The 20,540-nt window shown below is 40.7% G+C and overlaps 1 protein-coding gene across 1 annotated transcript in view; it reads right to left on the reverse strand.

The window, feature by feature from the left end:
* Positions 1–20,540, reverse strand: part of TMEM163 (transmembrane protein 163) — a 281,838-nt gene that overhangs the window by 256,171 nt on the left and 5,127 nt on the right. Inside the window, exon 2 of the mRNA XM_040971488.1 lies at positions 18,925–19,044. Coding sequence (XP_040827422.1) covers positions 18,925–19,044 — 120 coding nt within the window. The remainder of the gene's footprint in view (positions 1–18,924; positions 19,045–20,540) is intronic.

The raw sequence follows: 20,540 nt of genomic DNA on the forward strand, positions 1-20,540 counted from the left end.
TATTTAGGGTTAGCTAAGGAGAAGTGACATTTATTACACTATCTTTCCTAATCATGAACAGGAGATGGTTCTTTGCTCAGATCTTATTTTATGGATTTTAATACAATTTCATAATCTTCCCTATTAAGGCATTATACAGACGTTAGACTTACTCCATTTGGTCTATTACCAGAAGAAATTATACCATTACAAAAAGTAAATACTTTTCTGCTGTGTTACTGCTCAATGACTGAAATGTTTTTCTTCTTTTAATGATGTCTTCTGAATCCCTTGGCTTTTCTATGTAGAACAGTGTATGATATCCATGAGTAATAAGGTCACTGCTCTCTAACCTACATTTCTATTTCTTTTTCAGGCCTGTCTTCCCTGTCTAGGACTTCATGTACATGTTAAGGGGAAATGCTAACAGCAGACATCCCTATTATCATTCTAAGCTTTAAGGAATTGCTTCTAATGCATTTGTTTACCACTTAAAAATTACTGATGTTGTAGGGCAGATACCTCTTATTAGATGGAAAAGTTTCCTTCCTTCTTTGCTAAAAGTTTGCAGTCTACCAAATGCTTTTTTTCATATCTAATGAGATGCTATGATTATTCCTCTTAATTAATGAACATGGTCAGTTACATAACAAACATTCTAATTATACCATCTTCTTGTACTGGCCCACTTATCATTACTACAAAGTTATATCTGAGAAAAGCTAACTTCATTTAAAAAAAATTTATTTTGCCATAGTTTAAGAGATGCCTGGTGCAAGATTGGTGGGTCCCATCAGTTTAGTCTTCTTCGAAGACCAGAGAATGGCAGTGGCAAAGCATGTGTGGAGGGAGGACTAACCATGAAGTGAGCAAAGAAGACTGGCTAGAACCATCCATCTCTCTCTCTTTCTCTTTCTTTTTCTCTTTCTCTCTTTCTTGAGAGCTACTACCAAGGGCATGTCCCATTAACCTAAGGACCTCCCACTAGATCCAACATCTGGAACAACATAATTCAATTGTTTCTAACCTCCTGGTGTCATCAGTTTATGACTATGACATGTTACCATCAGCATGAATTTAGGAGCTTTATACTATGTAAACCACAGTGATTCCTAAAATAATCACATGTACTGATATTCCTTATTAACTGTTCTGTTATATAAGCACAGAGATTGAATATGATTGTATCTTCAAATTTTGGGGTCTATTTTATGACCTATGAATTTTCTAATATCTTTGACTTTGGTAGCAAAGACCAATCTCAAAGTGAAATGGGAAACTTTTCTTCTTTTATTATGGAACAGAATCATTGGACGGAAGATCTTCCTCTCTGTCTCTCCTCTTCTCGGCATATCTGCCTTTCCAATAAAAATAAATAAATCTTTTTTAAAAAAGAAGCAATCCTGAGTTTACCTACTATATATAGTAGTGCCTCCACTCCAAGTTGTAACAACCTGTGTTACAGCTTGTGTTGCCTGACATTGCCAAATGTCCCCTGGAAGCAAAGGCAGTTACAAACACCCTCGCTGAGATTTATTCCATTTGGTCTGGACTAATTTTCTCAATCATCATAAAATCATCTAGTTTTTCCCTCTTGAGTTAACAATGGAAGGTTGAAGTACATTTCATCTAAGCTTCCAAAATGATAGGCATAAGGTTATAAATAAAATTTCCTGAATTTTGTTTTACTAACTACACCCCTCATTTCATTTCTAAATATCCTTAATTAATCCCTTCTCTGTATCAGTGCCAGAGTTAAACTGGTTTTATAAATCTTATCATAGATAGCTTTTATTTTTCTTGATTTTTATCCTTTTTTATTAATTTGCATTCTTAAATGCATTGTCTCCTTTCTTCTCTTTTTCAGGAATGCATTTTTCTGTTTATTAGCCTTTGGTTTGGACAATTTTGTTCTTGATTTTTCAACCCCACATTTAATTTCTAAGTTTTATCTTAATATTTCATATAAATTTAATCCTAGATTTGCTCAGAAATGTACTGCTGGAGTGCATTTTGTTTTAGCAGTTGCAATGCCCACATCCCATAGTGGAGCAGCCAAGTTCAAGTCCTAGCTCTGACTCCCAACTCCAGTTTCCTGCTAAGGCAGATCCAGGGAAGCAATAGATGGTGGCTCAAGCAAATGGTCCCTTCCAGAGGGGAGCTGCCCAGTTCTGACTATTGCAACAATTTGGGGAGTGAAGCAGGGAATGAAAGACCTCTCTCTCTCTTTCTCTCTCTCTTTCTCTCTCTCTCTCTCACACACACACACACACACCCTTCCTTTCCGTGTAACTCTTTCAAAAAAATTTTTTACACCTTGAAAAAAAAACTGGAAAGACCAGAGAGATTTAAAAAAGTAAACCCATTTTAAAAAGAAAATGGAAGCGGTAACAACAACAACAACAACATTTTTAGAGGCATCAGAAAGCAAATTCCAAACACAGCAGTGTGAAAGCTAAACAACAACCTAATGTACATCTCAGGACACTCAACAAAAAAAGAAGTTGGAAGCACAATACAAAAAAAGAGAACAGCAGGGTAGACATTTGGCCTAGATGTTAAGGTGTCACTTGGGATGACTGCATCTCAAATCAGGTGTCTAGGTCTAGTCCCAGCTCTGCACTGTCCCAGCTTCCTGCTAATGCACACCCTGGGGCACAGAAGATGACAGCCCAAGTCATTCAGTCCCTGCCTCTACATGAAAAACCTGGATTCCCCACCAACACAACTGATTAAGACCAATGCAACAACAACAACAAGCACCTCGGGGGAAGGCAATGCCACATTGCTTTTTTGTTTTATTTTGAACTTCTGCTAATAGCATCAAAAAGATAACAACAAAAAAGTCTATTTAAAAGAGTCATAAGATAGGAACTGGATGACTTTTTAAATAACTTAATATTTTCCCGTCTATGCCTACTTTGGCTAGAGTTTTTAGCATGAAGAGGTGTTGGATTTTGTCGAAGGCTTTTTCTGCATCTATTGAAACTATTATGTGGTTCTTGTTTTGCAGTTTTTGGATATGGTTTATAACATTTATGGATTTCCGAATATTGAACCATCCCTGCATTCCAGGGATGAATCCTACTTGATCCGGATGAATGATCTGTCTGATGATTTTTTGAATTCTATTGGCTAGGATTTTGTGGAGAATTTTAGCATCAATGTTCATCAGAGAAATAGGTCTGTAGTTTTCCTTCTCTGATGGTTCTCTGTCCACAACATAATCAAAGCAATTTATGAAAAACCCAACGCCAGTATCATACTGAATGGAGAAAAGCTAGAACCCTTCCCACTGCGATCTGGAACAAGACAAGGGTGCCCGCTATCACCACTGCTATTCAACATAGTCCTAGAGGTACTTGCAGAGGCCATAAGACAAGAAAAAGAAATCAAAGGCATACGTATAGGAAACGAAGAAGTCAAGCTTTCACTATATGCAGATGACATAATCCTATACATAGAAAAACCAGGAGACTCAATACAGAAACTGCTAGAACTTATACGAGAGTTTGGCAGAGTGGCGGGGTACAAAATTAACGAACGAAAATCAACAGCCATAGTGTACGCAAATAACACCAAGATGGAAGAAAATCTAACCAACAGGATACCATTCAAAATAGCTGAGAGAAGTATGAAGTATTTGGGAATAAATCTAACCAAAAGCGTAGGAGACCTATTCGAAGAAAACTACAAACTATTTAAAAAGGAAATTGAACAAAACCTCAAAAGATGGAACAACATCCCGTGCTCCTGGATAGGCAAAATCAATATCATTAAAATGTCTATACTGCCACAAGCAATATACATTTTCAATGCAATTCCAATCAAATTGCCCAAAACATTCTTCACGGAACTGGATACAATGATTCAAAAGTTCATCTGGAAACACAAAAAACCACGAGTAGCTAGAACCATCCTGAAAAATAAGAAGTTAGCAGGGGGAATCACAATCCCGGACCTCTGGACATACTATAGAGCAGTGGTTATCAAAACAGCCTGGTACTGGCACAAAGACAGAAAGGAAGATCAATGGAATAGAATAGAAGCTCCAAAAGGGAACCCACACAAATACAACCAATTAATCTTTGACAAAAAGACCAATGACAACTCAAGCAAGTGGGAAGGCCTCTTTAGTAAATGTTGTTGGGACAACTGGCTGATAGCCTGTAGAAACAAAAAGATAGACCCACATCTATCACCATACACCAAGATCCAATCTACATGGATAAAAGACCTAAACCTACATCCAGAAACCTTCAAACTCTTGCAAGAAAATGTAGGAAATACCCTGCAAGACCTAGAAGTAGGTCCCAACTTTCTAAGAAGGACACCAAAAGCAATAGCAGTTGAGAACAGAATAAACAAATGGGACCTCATCAAACTAAGAAGCTTCTGTACAGCAAGGGAAACAATCAACAAAGTAAAAAAGCAACCCACAGAGTGGGAGAAGATCTTTGCACACGATATAGGCGATAGGGGGCTAATTTCCAGGATATACAAAGAACTTCAAAACAACCAAAAAACCAAAACGAACAAGCCACTCAAGAAATGGGCACGGGAAATGGGCAAACATTTCACAAAGGAACAAATCCAAATGGCAAACAAACATATGAAAAAATGTTCCAGCTCCCTAGCAATAAGGGAAATCCAAATTAAAACATCGATGAGGTACCACCTAACACCAGCAAGATTGGCCCACATAAACAAGAACACCAACGACGCCTGCTGGCGAGGATGCGGGGAAAAGGGAACCCTACTCCACTGCTGGTGGAGCTGCAAATTGGTACAGCCTCTATGGAAATCAGTCTGGAGAACACTCAAACAACTCAAAATCTGCATACCATATGACCCAGCAATAGCACTCCTAGGAATATATCCAAAACACCTGTTTTACGACAAACCAACATGCATCCCTATGTTCATTGCAGCACAATCAGTAATTGCAAAAACATGGAAGCAACCAAAATGCCCATCAGCAGAAGATTGGATAAGAAAGCTTTGGTTCATCTACTCCATGGAATACTACTCAGCTATTAAAAAAAACAAAATGCAGTTCTTTGTGGCTAAATGGGCACAACTGGAAACTATAATGCTAAGGGAAATGAGTGAATCCCAAAAGATTAGATACCACATGTTTGCCTTGATTTAACGTGTAATTTTTGTTTGGTTGTTTGTTATTTTTTGAACCTGTCATTGATACTGTCTCAACCCAGATGTCTCGAAGAATGGAACTTGCATTATTTTTAACATATTGTTTACCCAATACTATGTCAATTAATTCCATAATGTTGTATAATGATACTGAGGCCTTGTTGGGGCTTTTAACTGACCGGATCTTTACTCTGTTAGACCTATCTTCAGACCATAGAAGGTCTCCCCAAGAGGCCACTGAACTTATCTGGACAATAGGACACGGAACTTTATGCTAGGCATGTGTTTGCAAGCAATGAATCTCAACTGAACTTGATCTATGGTTATGCAACAAGGTGGAGGAATCCACCATGGGGGGAGGGGTGTGGGAGGGGTGGGGGGAATCCCCAGTGCCTATGGAGCTGTACTACATAATACAATGTAAGCAACAATAATAATAAAAAAAATAATAAAAAAAAAACTTAATATTTTACTATTTAAAAACCTTATTTTTAGATGCAGAGTGATAGAATACAAAGGCTTATGGAGAAAAAAAAAAAAACAGGAAAGTAGGAATATAAAGCTGGGAAAATTCCTGGAAACTGAACAAAAAGACCCAAGGACAGAAACTAAGAACTTGCATGGGTGAAAGAGACCCCGTAAGAGCAAGTCCCAGGCAAAGGCTTGGTCTCAGAACAGCTTAGGACTTTAAAAACCACACCAGAAATTGTGATAAAATGGAGCAAACCTTTCAGAGCTCTTGAACAACATGATATCTGATAGTTTTCTTTTTTAAAAAAAGATTTATTTATTTTTATTGCAGAGTCAGATATACAGAGAGAGGAGGAGAGAGAAAAGTGGGAGATCTTCCGTCCATTGATTCACTCCCCAAGTGGCTGCAATGGCTGGACCTGTGCTGATCCAAAGCCAGGAGCCAGAAGCTTCTTCTGGGTCTCCCACATGGGTACAGGGTCCCAAGGCTTTGGGCCATCCCTGACTACTTTCCCAGGCCACAACCAGAGAGCTGGATGGGAACCAGAGCCACCAGGATTAGAACAGGTGCTCATAATGGGATCCCGATGCGTTCAAGATGAGGCCATTACCACTAGGCTACTGTGCCAGGTCCTCACTGATAATTTTCTATCCAGCCATCAAACAGTGAATGTCAAGCTCTCTTAAAGACATTTCAGGCAATGCATGGTGTGAAAGCTGTAACTCTTCTGTATACTTTCCTGTCTCCCCCTGAGAAAGTCTAAAGTGGAGAAAAAAGAAAAAAAAAAGTCCAGAAAAGGGAGCCCAACAGGAAAGAAGAATAGAGGGAATATGCTGGGATGTTGTTTCATGCCAGATACAAAGAGAATCCTGGGGAGCCAGTATCAGGACACTGTAGGTTAAGCCACTGCTGGTGACACCAGCATCCCATATCTGAGTGACAGTGCAAGTCACAGCTACTCCACTTCCTATCAAGCTTCTCTCTAATGCACCTGGAAGACAGTAGAAGATGGTTCATGAATGTAGGTTCTTGCCATCCACATGGAGACCTGGATGGAGCTCTGAAATCCTGGCTTAAGTCTAGTCCAGACCTGGCTGTTGCAGGTATCAGAGGGCAAAATGGCAGATATAACTTTGCCTTTCAATTAATAGATAGGTAGAAAAGAAGAGGAAATCAGAATAGATCCAAGGGGAGAAAAAGAGTTCCAAGGTCTCAAGAAGACACTGATAGCATTATTACTATGTACCTCAAAATGTCACAGAGAAACTGAGACTGAGATAGAAAAAGCTAAATTATGAGCTGAACCAAGAAATAAACTCATAGAAAAGTCAACACAGGAATACACAAGGCAAATATTCAAATCATATAAAAAATAAATTATGCATGTCAGAGTGCAGCTCAGTGAGCAGGGTGTTACACAGCCTAGGTAGAAAAACCCTAACCAGTGATTAAGACAGCAGTGCAGAGAAAGAGTACGCTTGTGGGGGGCTGGGAGAACTGTGGGGGTCTAGAACCACGTCATAGTAACAGACATACCTCCCTTCTTTGGGGACGTCAACAAATAATGCCTAAACTTAAAAAAAAAAATCAAGATTTAACATCAAGAGCCCATTACTAATACACATGTAAGTAAACCATAAAAACAACTGTAAGAGGTGTGGTGACTACTGGGAGGGAAATAAATGAGCATTTGGGGAATAAATCAGAACTTGGGGAATTTCTCCTCTCAGTCTGTTTTCCTGCATTTGAAATAGATTTAAAAATATAAAGAAATTCTTTTCAAATATTCATACACTGAGGATCTACAGCCAAATGGGTTAATCTACCACCAGTGATGCCTGCATCCTATATGGATACCACTTAGCATCCCTAATGATCCACTTCTGATCCAGCTCCCTGCTAAGCAGAGGATGGCCAGATGAGTAGGTCCCTGCCACCAGCACAGGAAATCCAGATGAACTTTGTTGCTCCTGGCTTCAGCCTGACCCAGTCCTGGCTGCTGTCACCATTTGGGGAGTCAACCAGTATCTGAAAACCTTCCTGTTTCTCTCCTTTTCCCTAACTCCTTCCTTCAAATCAAGAATTTTTTTTTTAATCTATATAGAAACTTTGACCTCCAGGACCTCAGAATCAGACTGTATTTAGAGCTCGGGATCTTTTTTAAAAAATTATTAATCATTATTATTATTTTTTATATTTTTACAAGGTTGATTAGGGTGATTATGGTCAAGGACTACAGGAAGGTGGGTGAACTCAGGATCTTCAAAGAAGATAATTAGATGAAAATGAAGTCACAAGGTAGAGCCCTAATCCCATGTGACCAATATTCCCAAGAGAAGAAAACATGGGGACACAGACACAGAGGAAGACCCTTGAGGACACAGACAGAATGTGCCATCTATGAGCTCAGAGGAAGGCCCTGGAAGAAACTGACAATGCCAACACCTTGATCTTAGATTGGTACCACTGGAGCTGTGAGAATGTCTGCTGCTTAAATCGCCAGCTCTGGAACTCTGTTACAGTAGCCCTAACAGACAGATCTGGCTTCATGTCATCCCCTGTGGACACTGTCACCCATGGCCTCTTAGAAAACCCCAGCCTCCCACCCATCCAGGGTAGCCTAGCTTCTACACCCACAGTTCTGACTTGCAGCTTATTCTGTTTGGGTGGGGCGGTGACAGTGGGGAGGTGAGGCTGGGGCACCTAGGCTGGGGGCTGTCTTCCTCTAACAGGTCAGTGACAACCTTTCCAGAATACCTCTGCACCTGCAACAGAGTGGGGGACCCTCAGGTTGCTCAGCCTGTCACTGGCTCAAACTTGCAGAGAACACAATATCCTGTTCTCCAAGGGAACTGACTGCGTTACTTCTTTATCTATCTTAAAAAAAAAAAAAAAAAAAAAGATTTATTTTATTGGTCTTGAAAGGCAAAGTGAGAGAGAGAGCTCATTCATATGCTGGTTCATTCCCCAAATGGCCTCAATGGCCAAGGTTGGAATAGGCCAAAGCCAGGACCCTGGAATTCCTCCAGGTCTCCCATTTGGAATGGGGGTGGGAGTGGTTAGATGTCCAAGCACTCAGGCCATCTTCTGATTTTTTCCTGAGCAAATTGGCAAGGAGCTGGGTCAGCAGCAGAGCAAGCCAGCATCACAGGCAGCCACCTAACTGTCCCACCTCTAGGATCCAGCCCAGCTAGCTGTCCTTCCCCCAAAAGACACTCACTGCAGATTAGAGGAAGGAAGTCACTAGACACAGCAAAGCAGGGAACACCAAGTGGTAGAAACAATGGAGAATGAGGAATACACCTCTTTACCGGGGATGGGGATGAAGCAAGGAGGATTCTCTCGATCCCTCTGGTTTCATCTGTTTCTTCCAAATCCTAATAATCTTATATCTCAGGCCCCAGGGCCCCAGAGTGTCACCTCCATCCAGCAGGGAGTCACACTAAGCCAAATCACAGCCTTGTGCCGAGCAGACTAAAGCAATTGCCTGCCAAGCAACTGGCTAACAAATGCAACTGCCAAGGGCTGGGAAGCAGGAGCAAAAAGCCCTCACAAAATTCCCAAGGGGGCCGCAGCAAGCAGAAGCGGGGACCCGCCTAGTCAGATGAGTCCAGCTGGGCTCACCCTTTTGGCTATGCCACAAGGATGCCCTCATATTAATGCACCCAGTCCACGTTTTAATTAAACGCTGTGTGCAGAATGCACTGAGAAGGGAGGCAGGGCAGGCAAGCAGCTGCTGAGACCCCTCCTCCACTCCCAGCTGAAAACAGCAGCTTGTTGTGAGCAAGCCGATTCCAGAAGATGCATTCTCCTCTCAGCACCAGGCAAAGAAAGAGGTGGACAGCGAGGGGACAGCAGGAGAGTAGAGCGCCTACATCCCAGCCACTTATTATATGCCTAAGCTGCAGCTTCTCATTGCTTTCATTGGCCTGAAAATACTGCAGTTTCTTTGTCCAGAATGAGCACCTGCAAGTATGCATCACCCCCTTACTGAGCCACAGTGGCCTCAGCAGGGAGAAGGGAAAAAAACTGGCTCCAGTCCAAGCAACATCTAAGTTGACTACCTGAAGAGCACAGGGGTCTCCACCTTGAGGAGTCAATCAGTGGGTACTTCCAAAGTGAGTGGGAAATAGACCTGAAATGTATATATTTCTTTTCATGCAACATGTTCGATTTGTGCACAGCTTTTCTCATTAACTGCATTTTCCCATGATCTTTGTAGAGACACCTTGGATTAGTGCAGAAGGCAATAATATGACAATTCTGATATCTGACATCAGATTTCTGACCTATTGGTATCTTTGGGATTATAGAGAAAGGGAGGGCATGTAAGTCAGCCTGCAGGGCCAAGGGAAGGCTTCCTGGGAGCAGTGTACTTTCATTTTGAATTAGAGGGAAAAGGAAGAGTGGAGTCAAGTACAAAGGTATCTGGAAGTAATGGACAAGCAGGAACCTGGGAATGAAGACAAGCGACAGGAATACCACAAAGAGCACTCTTGGACCAGAGAGTGGGCCACAGGAGTGCAGCCAGAGGATACCCAGAAGACATCCAGAGGACAGCCACAGGACAGGATGAGTGCAGCCAGAGGAAGAAGGCAGCAAGATCATGAGGGAACTTGTGGGAAGCCAAGGAGCCCAACTCCAATACTATTCCAAGGGTGGGCATTTTGCTCAATGGTTAGGATGCTGCTTGTAATCTAGCTTCCTGCTATTGCACACTCTGGGAGGTAGCAGATGATGGCTCAAGTGTTTGGAACCCTGCCATCCATCCATCTATCCGTGGTAGACCCAGATAGAGTTCCTGAGTCCTGGATTCAGCCTGACCCTGGCCTGGCTGCTATGGGTCCTAGGGGGAGTAGACCAGCACATAGCAGACCTCTCTTGTTCTTTGACTTTCTCTGTTCTCCCTTCCAAGTAAAAACAAGTCAACTCATAACTTTGAAAACATTACTATGTGTGTCAGTCACTGCCAGAGACATGCATAGAGTTTTGGGTGATGTGACCACAGGCCACAAGGGAAGAACCAGATATTAAGGGGTTCTCCAGCCATCTCAGTCTGTTCCTCCCTCTTGATCTTTTCCTAACCAAACACGCAAGGAGTGAGTTACCCCATGTCACTCCACCTGCAGCTGCGTAGCAGAGTAGTTGGGGTAAGAAATTACATGTAACAGAAACACATCACCCCCAGGCTTACAGGGGCACAGAAAATGTCTACAAAGCCTTTTTGTGGGAGCAGCACTAGGACAGAGGTTGACATCACAAACCTCAGGTCTCATGGATTTTTACCATGAGCCCAGGTTGCTTTGACAGAAACAAATGCAATATCAGTGAACCATTCAAAGGCTCATTCTCTGAGCTGAATGCAAGCTGCTTGTTTCAGGCTCTGTTTCTTGGAAGTGATATATCAGGGCAGAAGGTTTCACAGAGCTCATGATCTGCTGGAGGAGGGGTTACAGAGAGAAGGACCATGAGGAGGCAGAGGTGCAGAAGTGGAGCAAATACTCCAAGCACTGACTCCATCTCACTGAGCAAGTCCCCTTGAGGAACCGCCCCTCCCATGCATAGGAGACGCACAGAAAGCTGAGCTTCAGGGCCAGCATTGTAGGGGAAGATTCCACCTGCGATGCAAGCATCCCATGTGAGGCACTGATTAAAGACCTTGTGCTCCACTTCCAATCCAGCTCCCCGCTAGTGCACTTTGGAAAGTACTGGAGGATGGCCCAAGTCCTTGGGCCCCTGCACCCACATGAGCCCCTGCTATGAAGCTCTGGGCTGCTGGCTTTGGCATGGTCCAGCTCCAACTATTATAGACATTTGTGGGAGCTATCTCTGTCTTCTTCTGTCTCTGTAATTCTGCCTTTCAAATTAAAATAAATTCTTTTTTAAAAAGGTGACTAAGGAACAGGAGACATGGGACCCATCCTGAGGAGACGTTTGCATTGTGTGGGAAAGCGAGGCTCAGGCTGGCTCAGGCTGGGCCTTCACAGTCATGGAGACAATTACAGATGCGGTCTTCAGAAATCTCCAGAAGACTTAATGCTTTCTGTACACAGCCATGGGTCTGTAAGGCACAGAACACCTTAGAAAATTCCCAGTCATGTTCCTGCTGAGCTTGTAGAAGACCTGTATCATTTCATTTCCTGCACCTCCCCACCCCAGGCCTCATAATTTTGAAATTAAAATGGTTCAGTACACACATTCTACTATGTAAGGGTCAACACTTCATCCTACAATCAAGTGTATCCTTTTTAAAGCCTCACATACAAGAAGAAAAACAGTCCTTCCCAGAAACTGCTATTCTCAAGTTCTTCAATCGCATGATGCACTAAATCTTTCAGTGAGGTTTTCTGAGACAATCTTGGTCTAGAGTAATTTTTTATTCTTAATGGAGCTGTGTGTCTGTGAAGAGGTTTTCCCCTGTGAATGACACAAATATATCTTCATTTCCCACAGAACACATACAGAGTGCCTAAAAATTCACCAGCACTCAAATTTCAAAAACAGAGCACATTTTCCTAAATCATTCTAACAAAGACATCAATAACAGCAAGACTCTGTGTTTTGAGACAGGAGTTCTGTTCTAGTTCTGGCCTCATTATTAAAAGACATATTTTTCATGTTTGTTCATGACAAGATTGTCATTTTCCATGCTGCATGCCAATTATACTCAGGATCAATTTTCAACTGATAATGGAAACTAGCATACCAGGAAATAAAGACACTCTATAGTATGCATCTCTACTCCTTAACCAAAGGAGGACTCCCAATGAAACTTTAAGTATATCGTGAAAATAGAATGCTGCACTTTCTCCCATTGTCTATACCTACAATGTCAGGACACACTTAAATGGCAGAAGTTATCAAACATGGGGAAAACAGCATGTAGGGGAGAAGAAGGGGAAAGGAGAAATCCCTGTGCCTATGGAATTGTATCATGAAAACAAAATTTTTTTCAAATAAATAAAAACACATTACCTTCAAGGCAAGAACTTGGAAAGTCCACCCAATTTTCCAAAACATACCCCACACGTGACTGTCAATCTCAGCCACACACATAAAAATCTGAAATAATTTAGTAATGCCAACCTAAGCTCATTTCATTCTCAAGGCTTTCAGAAACTATAAAAAGGCAATATTCTGGTTACCGAAAACTTCAACAAGGTGGGAGGTAACAATCCGTAACTACAATGTACATCATATATAAAAACAGGAATCTTTCCAGATGACTGAGAAAGGATATGTCCTTCAAATTTATGAAAATACTCAAAAAAAGGTCTTATAAAGGGTAATTAAAAGTTATGGCTAGGAGTGGGAATTGAGGCAAAGCAGGTTAAGCTGCCACTTGGGGTTCCCGCATCCCATGTAGGCGTGCCTAGGGTGGAGTCTGACTTCTGCTTCCACTCCCCATCTTCATGATTAATGCACACACTCCTGGAGGCAGCAATGACAGCTCAAGCACTTGGGTCAATCATGTTGAAGATCCGGCTCCTGGTTTTCGCCTTGGGAAATGTAGTAGGCCTCTGAAGGATGAATAAGCAAATGGAAAATCTCTCTATCTCTCTCATTCTCTGCTCTCTCTTTTTCTCTGTCATTCTTCCTTTAATGTAAAATAAAAGAATGAAATCCACATACATGAGGAAGTCTCCAATGAATTCATGGACATGAATATTATGAAAAACCATGCATATATTTCAAAATTTTTGGCCCCCAAAGAAACATCTTTTAAGTCCATCTTCTATAATCCTGCTGGAGTCTCCTTGTATATATGCATCCCCTGATAGCCAAGCACAAAAACACAGCATTTCTTCAGAAGATATTCGGGCAAAAACTAGCACTTCTGTAAATAAGAATACAGCAGTAGAGTAGCTAAAGACAGGAATTCCAGTAGACGCCACGAGAAGCAGCTCTGAGACATGGTTCTTACCAAGTTCATAACTACAAGGAACACCCAATTGTCTCAAAAAAATCGTCAATATTTACAAAATGAGACTTAACATAGGAGAGATTCAATATTTTTAAAGAAATATTTGACTTCCATTTCATTTTTTAAAACTTTCTAAAAACCTGTCTCAGTTCATTCACGTCACAGTTGTTAAGTACTGAATCCACACAATGACAAAGAATGCTCTGCATGTCCCCCAGTTGTTTACCATCTGCAGCATTAAAAAAAAAAAAAAAAAGACAAGATCATAAGCACATGAATAGATACAAATGCAGCCAATTTGTCTTCCTGGTGATTAACGCTCCCTGCCAACACACATACAAACACACATGTGAATGCACAGAAGCTTATACGATAAAAGATTTCTCTGCCACATCAAAGCACTACATCTAGTAATTCCATCACAGTGCCCTTAAGTGCTAATTGTTCAATCTGACCACTTCACTGGATAGAACAAGGGCTCATCAAGTAACTCACCATTTAGCATGGCAGCTTGCCTCATTGAGCATACAGTGTGAGTTCCAGAACACTCCACACTTCCAAAGCACCTTGCTGCTAATGCACTAGGAGGCAGCAGATAACATTCCAAGTACTAGGGCTCCTGCCACTCATGAGAAAGATGTGGATGGAGTTCCTGGTTCCTGAAATCTGCATATGAGAAGGGATCTATAATCCTATATTTATAGCAGCACAATCTATCATAGCAAAAACATGGAAACAACCCAGATGCTTTTCCAAAGAGGAGTAGTTAAAGACACTGTGGTACATCTACTCCATGGAATACTACTTAGCCATTAAAAAGAAAGAAATTCTGGGCCCAGCATGGTAGCCTAGCAGGTAAAGTCCTCACCTTGCACATGCTGGGACCTGATATGGGTGCCATTTCTTGTCCTGGTGGCCCCGCTTCCCATCCAGCTCCCTGCATGTGACCTGAGAAAGCAGTCAAGGATAGCCCAAAGGTTTGAGACCCTGAACCCACATGGAAGACCAGGAAGAAGTTCCTGGCTCCTGGCTTCAGATTGGCTCAGCTCCAATCTGGCCACTTGGAGAGTGAATCATCAGATGGAAGATCTTCTTCTCTGTCTCTCCTCCTCTCTGTATATCTGACTTCCCAATAAAAATAAATACATCTTTACCAAAAAAAAAAAAGAAATTCTATCATTTGGTCCCATTAGAGACAATTAGGCTGAATGAAATAAATCAATCCCAAAAGGATAAATGCCATATGTTCTGATATAAGGGAGCTTTCATGCAAATTATAGTATTAATAACTTTTAATACTGTTTTTGTTGCAACTAATAGGTTTTGACACTTTTTCTTTACTTTCACTTCTTCAAAATAGTTTCTTCTCTTATTAAATTCTTCACTGACTCAAAAATCAAATAGTACCATAGATCATAGAAACATTTTCTCCAAGAAGGTTTTTTGTTTTGTCTTATTCCTTCATTGAAACATTGGTTATTCAGTAGCATGTTATTTAACTCCATGGTGTTGTAAGATTTTTTAACTTTATTCATATTGTTGATTTTGATTTATGGCTTTTCACTTAAGGGGATGTATAGTTAACTGTATAACAGAGACTTTCACATTCAGATGTGAATATGCAGTTCAGTAAGCATTTCTGCTTCCAAATCAAACAAGGACTCCAGTGAGACTGTTGAATATATCTTGATAATAATATGCTGGTCTGTCTGCCATTGTCTGTGCCAGAAATGTCAGGACACGCTTGGATAGCAGAAAGATGGATTTGTAACTACTTATAAAGGATTGTGCTATTGTAATAATATGGGGGAAATAAATTGGGGGTGGGATTTAGAGAGAGGGTAAAGAAAATCCCAGAGCCTATGGAATTTTGTACCATAAATTTTAAAATAAAATAGAGGGAAAAAAAACAAAACACATCAGAGTATCCGATTTCAGGACCTATTATAGAGCCATAAAAATCAAAACAGCTTGATACTGGTAAAATAAATGTATAAATAAATAAATACTTTTTAAAAAAGGAAAGAAAGAAAATAGACAGGTAGACCAATAGAACAGAACAGAAACCCCCCAAACAAGTGGTGATGGGAAAACTGGATTTCCATCTGTAGAAGTATGAAACAAGATCCCTACCTTACACCTGATACAAAAACCAACTCCAAATAGAGCATGGATCTAAATCACAAATTGCTAAAGGAAAGCATCAGGGAAACTGTGCAAGACATAGGTACAGGCAGAGACCTGGTGGAAAAGACCCCAGAAGCTTAGGCAATTAAAGCAAAAATAGACAACTGGAATTACATCAGGCTAAGAAGCTCCTATATTGCAAAGGAAATCCTCAACAAAGAGAAGAGGCAGCCAACAGAATGGGAGAAATATTAGCAAATGATACAACCGATAAAGAATTAAAATTCAGAATCTATGAAGATCTCAGGAAACTCAACAACAACAAATCCAGTTTAAAAAAATGGGCAAAGAACATGACCAAGCAAATGGCCAACAAACACGAAAAAGTGCTTAGGCTCACTGGCCATCAGGGAAATAAAACCACAATAAGGTTTTGCCTCACCTCACTTAGAATTCCTATCATCCAAAAATCAAAAAAATAATATATGCTGGAGAGAGTATAGAGGGGAAAAGTACCCTAACCCACTGTTGGTAGGAATGTAAACTAATACAACCATTATGGAAGACAGCATGGAGATTCCTCAGAGATCTGAAAATAGATCTACCATATGGCCCAGCCATCCCACTCCTGGGAATTTATCCAAAGGAAATAAAATCAGCATGAGACAGTCATCTGTACTCCCATGTTTACAGCAGCTCAATTCATAATAGCTAAGATATGGAATTAACTCAGATGTCCATCAACTGATGAATGGACAAAGAAAATATGGTACATGTTCACTATGGAATACTACCCTGCCATAAAAAACAAATCCTGTGCCTTGAAACAAAATGAATGCTACTGAAAATCATTACGCCTGGTGAAACAAACCAGTCCCCCACAAAACCATCATGTCTTCCCTGTAACTAATATACAGAATACAAAAATGTAATCTATTAAGTTGATATTGATATTTTGAGATTCGTTTACAGCCTTTGTCTATACTCTTGAAAAACAGTAGTAGCTTCTTTTCTACTTCCTACTTGTTGAATTCTTTACTTACTGGAGTGTTAAGCTCATGGTTGTCAACTGAACTGAGAGTACGTCATTGTAAGATTTCCAAACGGAAGAAAATAAAGAAGGGAAGACGTGTGTACTCGGGCAGTAGGATGGATAGGGTGAGAAGTATCACTATTCTCCTAAACAGGTATTGTGTAACACATTAAATCTGTTCACTTTATATAAGTAAAATAATTTTTAAAATTTATATCAAAAGACAATAAAACCTTGAATATAACACAAAAACAAAAAATAAAGCATTTAATTATGAAAACAATAAATACATAAATCTTTAAACACAAAAGTCTGTCAACTTGTAGATGTCACTTTTCAAAGAATTTCAAGTATTTCATATTACAAACACATTCACAAAGCTAAAGAGTAAAACCAACAACTCACATAATAGCGACCACTCCGAGGGTTTAAGATATGAAATGCATACACACACTAAAACCATTCTGTACTGAACGGAGGAAAAATGCAATTCATCTTCTACCTTTTGGTTTAACGTAACTAAAACAAGGTGAAAGCAACTTACCAAACAAATCAAATGTACTTTAGAAAATCACAGGGCTCACAATGTAGGTTAATTCCAACACTGTATAAGCAAGAAGTTAAAGGATTTAGATTAAATACTCACTGCAATAAAGGGGTGAAATCATAAAAAGAAAAAGACACCCTTTTCATAAAATCATATTCTAATTATAATGGATTGCATATCATTTAAAAGGAAATGAAACAAGATTTTATAAGATAACCAAACCATCAAGTAAAACAAAAATTTCCTCCTAATTTTTCTGCTGTGACAACAAATATAATCTTATTCTCCCAAGGAAAGACTTGTACATTATTTCTTCCCAGTAAAGTCCTTCATTCAAACACCCACAAGATAAAGCCCTAATGGCTTTATTAGGCACATGGACAGATCCAGGCAGCTATTATTCTGTTTGTAAATCACCCGCCTTCCTTCCACTCCTCTTTCTTTACAAATGTAAATCAGTGTGTCTGATCCAGAGTCCCCCACCAGTCACTACAACCAAATGATTCTCCAGGGACATCAATGTGGCTTGTTATTCTTGTTTCAGCCTTGAAAGGGGAGGGCAAGGGCAGCAGCTATTTTCAGAAATCAGAATTCCTCTTGATCAGATTTCTGACTGGCTGGTAAATGTTTATCTCCGCTTGAAAAAAAAAAAAAAAACATTACCCTCTGCTCCTAAATATTTGACTTTTCTAGAACAAAAATACTATTGCCAATACGAATTGCTTCAAGTTATGTATGCTTAGTTTTACAGGGAGCATTTGGTCAAATTCTAGTATTTCCTCTTGGAAATCAATTGCAACTTCCTGCAGATCTGACACTGCAGAACAGAATTTTAAACCACACACACACACACACACACACACACACACACAGAGCCATATCTTTCAGTGACACTGTCCTTTCTTTCTCCTACTCTGAGACACCTCCTATGACGTTCAAGGCTTAGATAAAGATCTTCCTGGGAGGTACAAGCGTCATCACAAAATGCACAAAATGCTTTTCCTCTGGCATTAAAAACAACAAATAAACCTCAGTTTCTAACCAAGACTGAGACTATGAATCACTGCACGATTAATAAGAATAGCACGCGCACATTTCTATAGGTGCCAAATGTAAACTTAAAAAATACATATCACAGGGTGTAGGATCGTCTGTGGGCAGGAACCATTTTAATTGCAATCCCATTTTCTTAACTGAGATCATTGCTGTTGCATCTGCGGCCACTGAAAACTAAGGAGCACCCTCCCATTCGTCTGTCATTAAAATGTACATGTGAATTGACTCCAAACCTTACAAACAGATTTAATCTAGGAAAAGGTGAGGGCTCAATGCAATACAGCACTCATCCTGTTGCATTAGGGCTCAAAATAAGACATGTCAGCTCAGGCTGAAGGCATCCAACATGAAAGAATTTCACAAACTCGGCTGCAGCTCAAAATGTACTTCCACCAAGCAGCCAACTGATGAGAGCCTAGGCTCTCCATTTCTTCTCCCGAACACCTCTTCCCTTTGCAGCGAACAGAAGTCATTTTACTAATTTATAAGCACCCTGACTAGCCAACCATTTCCAAAAATGTACTCATCAATAACGGTCAACTGAAAGCCAAGGCACATCCCACAGGAGTCAGGGAGGAAGACAGGCAACAGTGGCACACGTCGACCTGCCAGGCTCCAGCTTAGACACTCACTGAAGGCAGCCACGGCCAGGGCCAGAGTGACGATAATGGAGAACCAGGAGACCCACAGAGCCTTCTTTCTGTAGTTCTGGGCTTCGTGAGGTTTCAGCCGGGTGCTGCTTTCTAGTAAGCCTAACAAAGACAAGAAGAGAAGGCAGTTAGACAGCTCTTCATTAAGAAACCCACGCCAGCATAACAATTTCTGATCCAAAGATTGCAAACTGACAGTCGGCGGGCCAAGATGTGTTGTGCCTGGCCCATGCTGTGTTGTAACAATTACGAGATTGCACATGAGAAATTGGGCTTGCTGGCATCCCTTGAAAAGTGTTGGGTTTTGGCAATGTGAGACATGCCCCTCTGCAGCATGACAGGAACTGTCCCTTTGCCACTCCACAGTTCCCACTGCTCCCTGACCCAGTACCCTAAGTCATTCCCCCACCTCAAGGCTAAGTAAGCCTTGTGGCCTGAGAAGATGCAGTTCCTTCCACTGACTGCCACTGACCCACTGGCACAGTTCCAATTGATGCACAGGACTTGGCCCACAACAGGGAGTCAAGAAGTACCAAAGTTCTCTCTGTTCTCCCAATTAACAAGTCAAGATGGCCATTTTTCTCTTTAACCACATCCAACAACATGCCAGATTGTGCAAGATATTCAGAAAGTCCATAGAAATGTATATTATGGGGGGGGGAGCTATATTCAAAAAGTTTTCACAAGTTACAATTATGTGCAACAGCTAAGATGTCCTTTGGGATGCTTATAGTAGAGTGGCCAGGTTCAAGTCCTAGCTCCACTCTTGAAGCCAGCTTCCTACTAATGTACACCCTGGGAGGCAACCGGTGATGTTTCAGCTTCTTGGATTCCTGCAAGAGATTTGGAATGAGCCCCTAGCTCCTGTTTCCTGGCTTCATCCTGGTGCAACCCCTGTGGTAGTAAGCATTTGCAGAATGAACCAGTGGATAAAAGATATCCTCTCTCTCCCTCTTTCCTTCCTCTTCAGTCTCCCCTAAAAATAATATTCTTAAAAATTTTTACACAAATAAATATTCTCGATTCCACTTTTCATATTATTTAAAATGTATTTGAGAAAAAAGAAGCATAAAACTTACATCTCATGGCTTATTCTAAGGAATAATAACCATGTTAGCCCTGTCCCAGGGACCAAAGCCAGCGGCCAGGTCTCCTATGTGGGTAGCAGCAACATAATCTCCCAGGGTTAGTACAGGCAGGAAGCTGGAATCAGAGCCAAGCTAAGCATCAAGTACATCTCAACCACCACACCAAAAACCTGCCTCTCTACAAACTTTTTGAAGTATATTGGTACATGCCATGTTTTCTTCCCTCCTCTCTACACACCAAGCCTGTGTTTTTAAAAATCCCTCAGAATAGTAAAGTGGGCAAAACCTGCTAAAACTGAAGTTATCTTCCCAGGTAGGTCATATGTAAAAAAAGATTATGTCTTCTATATGTTGAACATTGGAAATCCTTAAGAACAACAAAAATTTAGGAGCATATTTCCCCTCACCCAAGTCAATGCCCAAGCTTCAACTGCCTAGAGTCAAAATGTGATCTGGATTTATGTTTTGTTTCTCCTCCTTTAAAAACAAATCACAGATGGCATCTCTAAG

This window comes from Ochotona curzoniae, unplaced genomic scaffold, assembly GCF_017591425.1.
Source record: "Ochotona curzoniae isolate NIBS_2020 unplaced genomic scaffold, NIBS_Ocur_1.0 contig_2210, whole genome shotgun sequence".
In the NCBI taxonomy this organism is placed as follows: Eukaryota; Metazoa; Chordata; class Mammalia; order Lagomorpha; family Ochotonidae; genus Ochotona; species Ochotona curzoniae.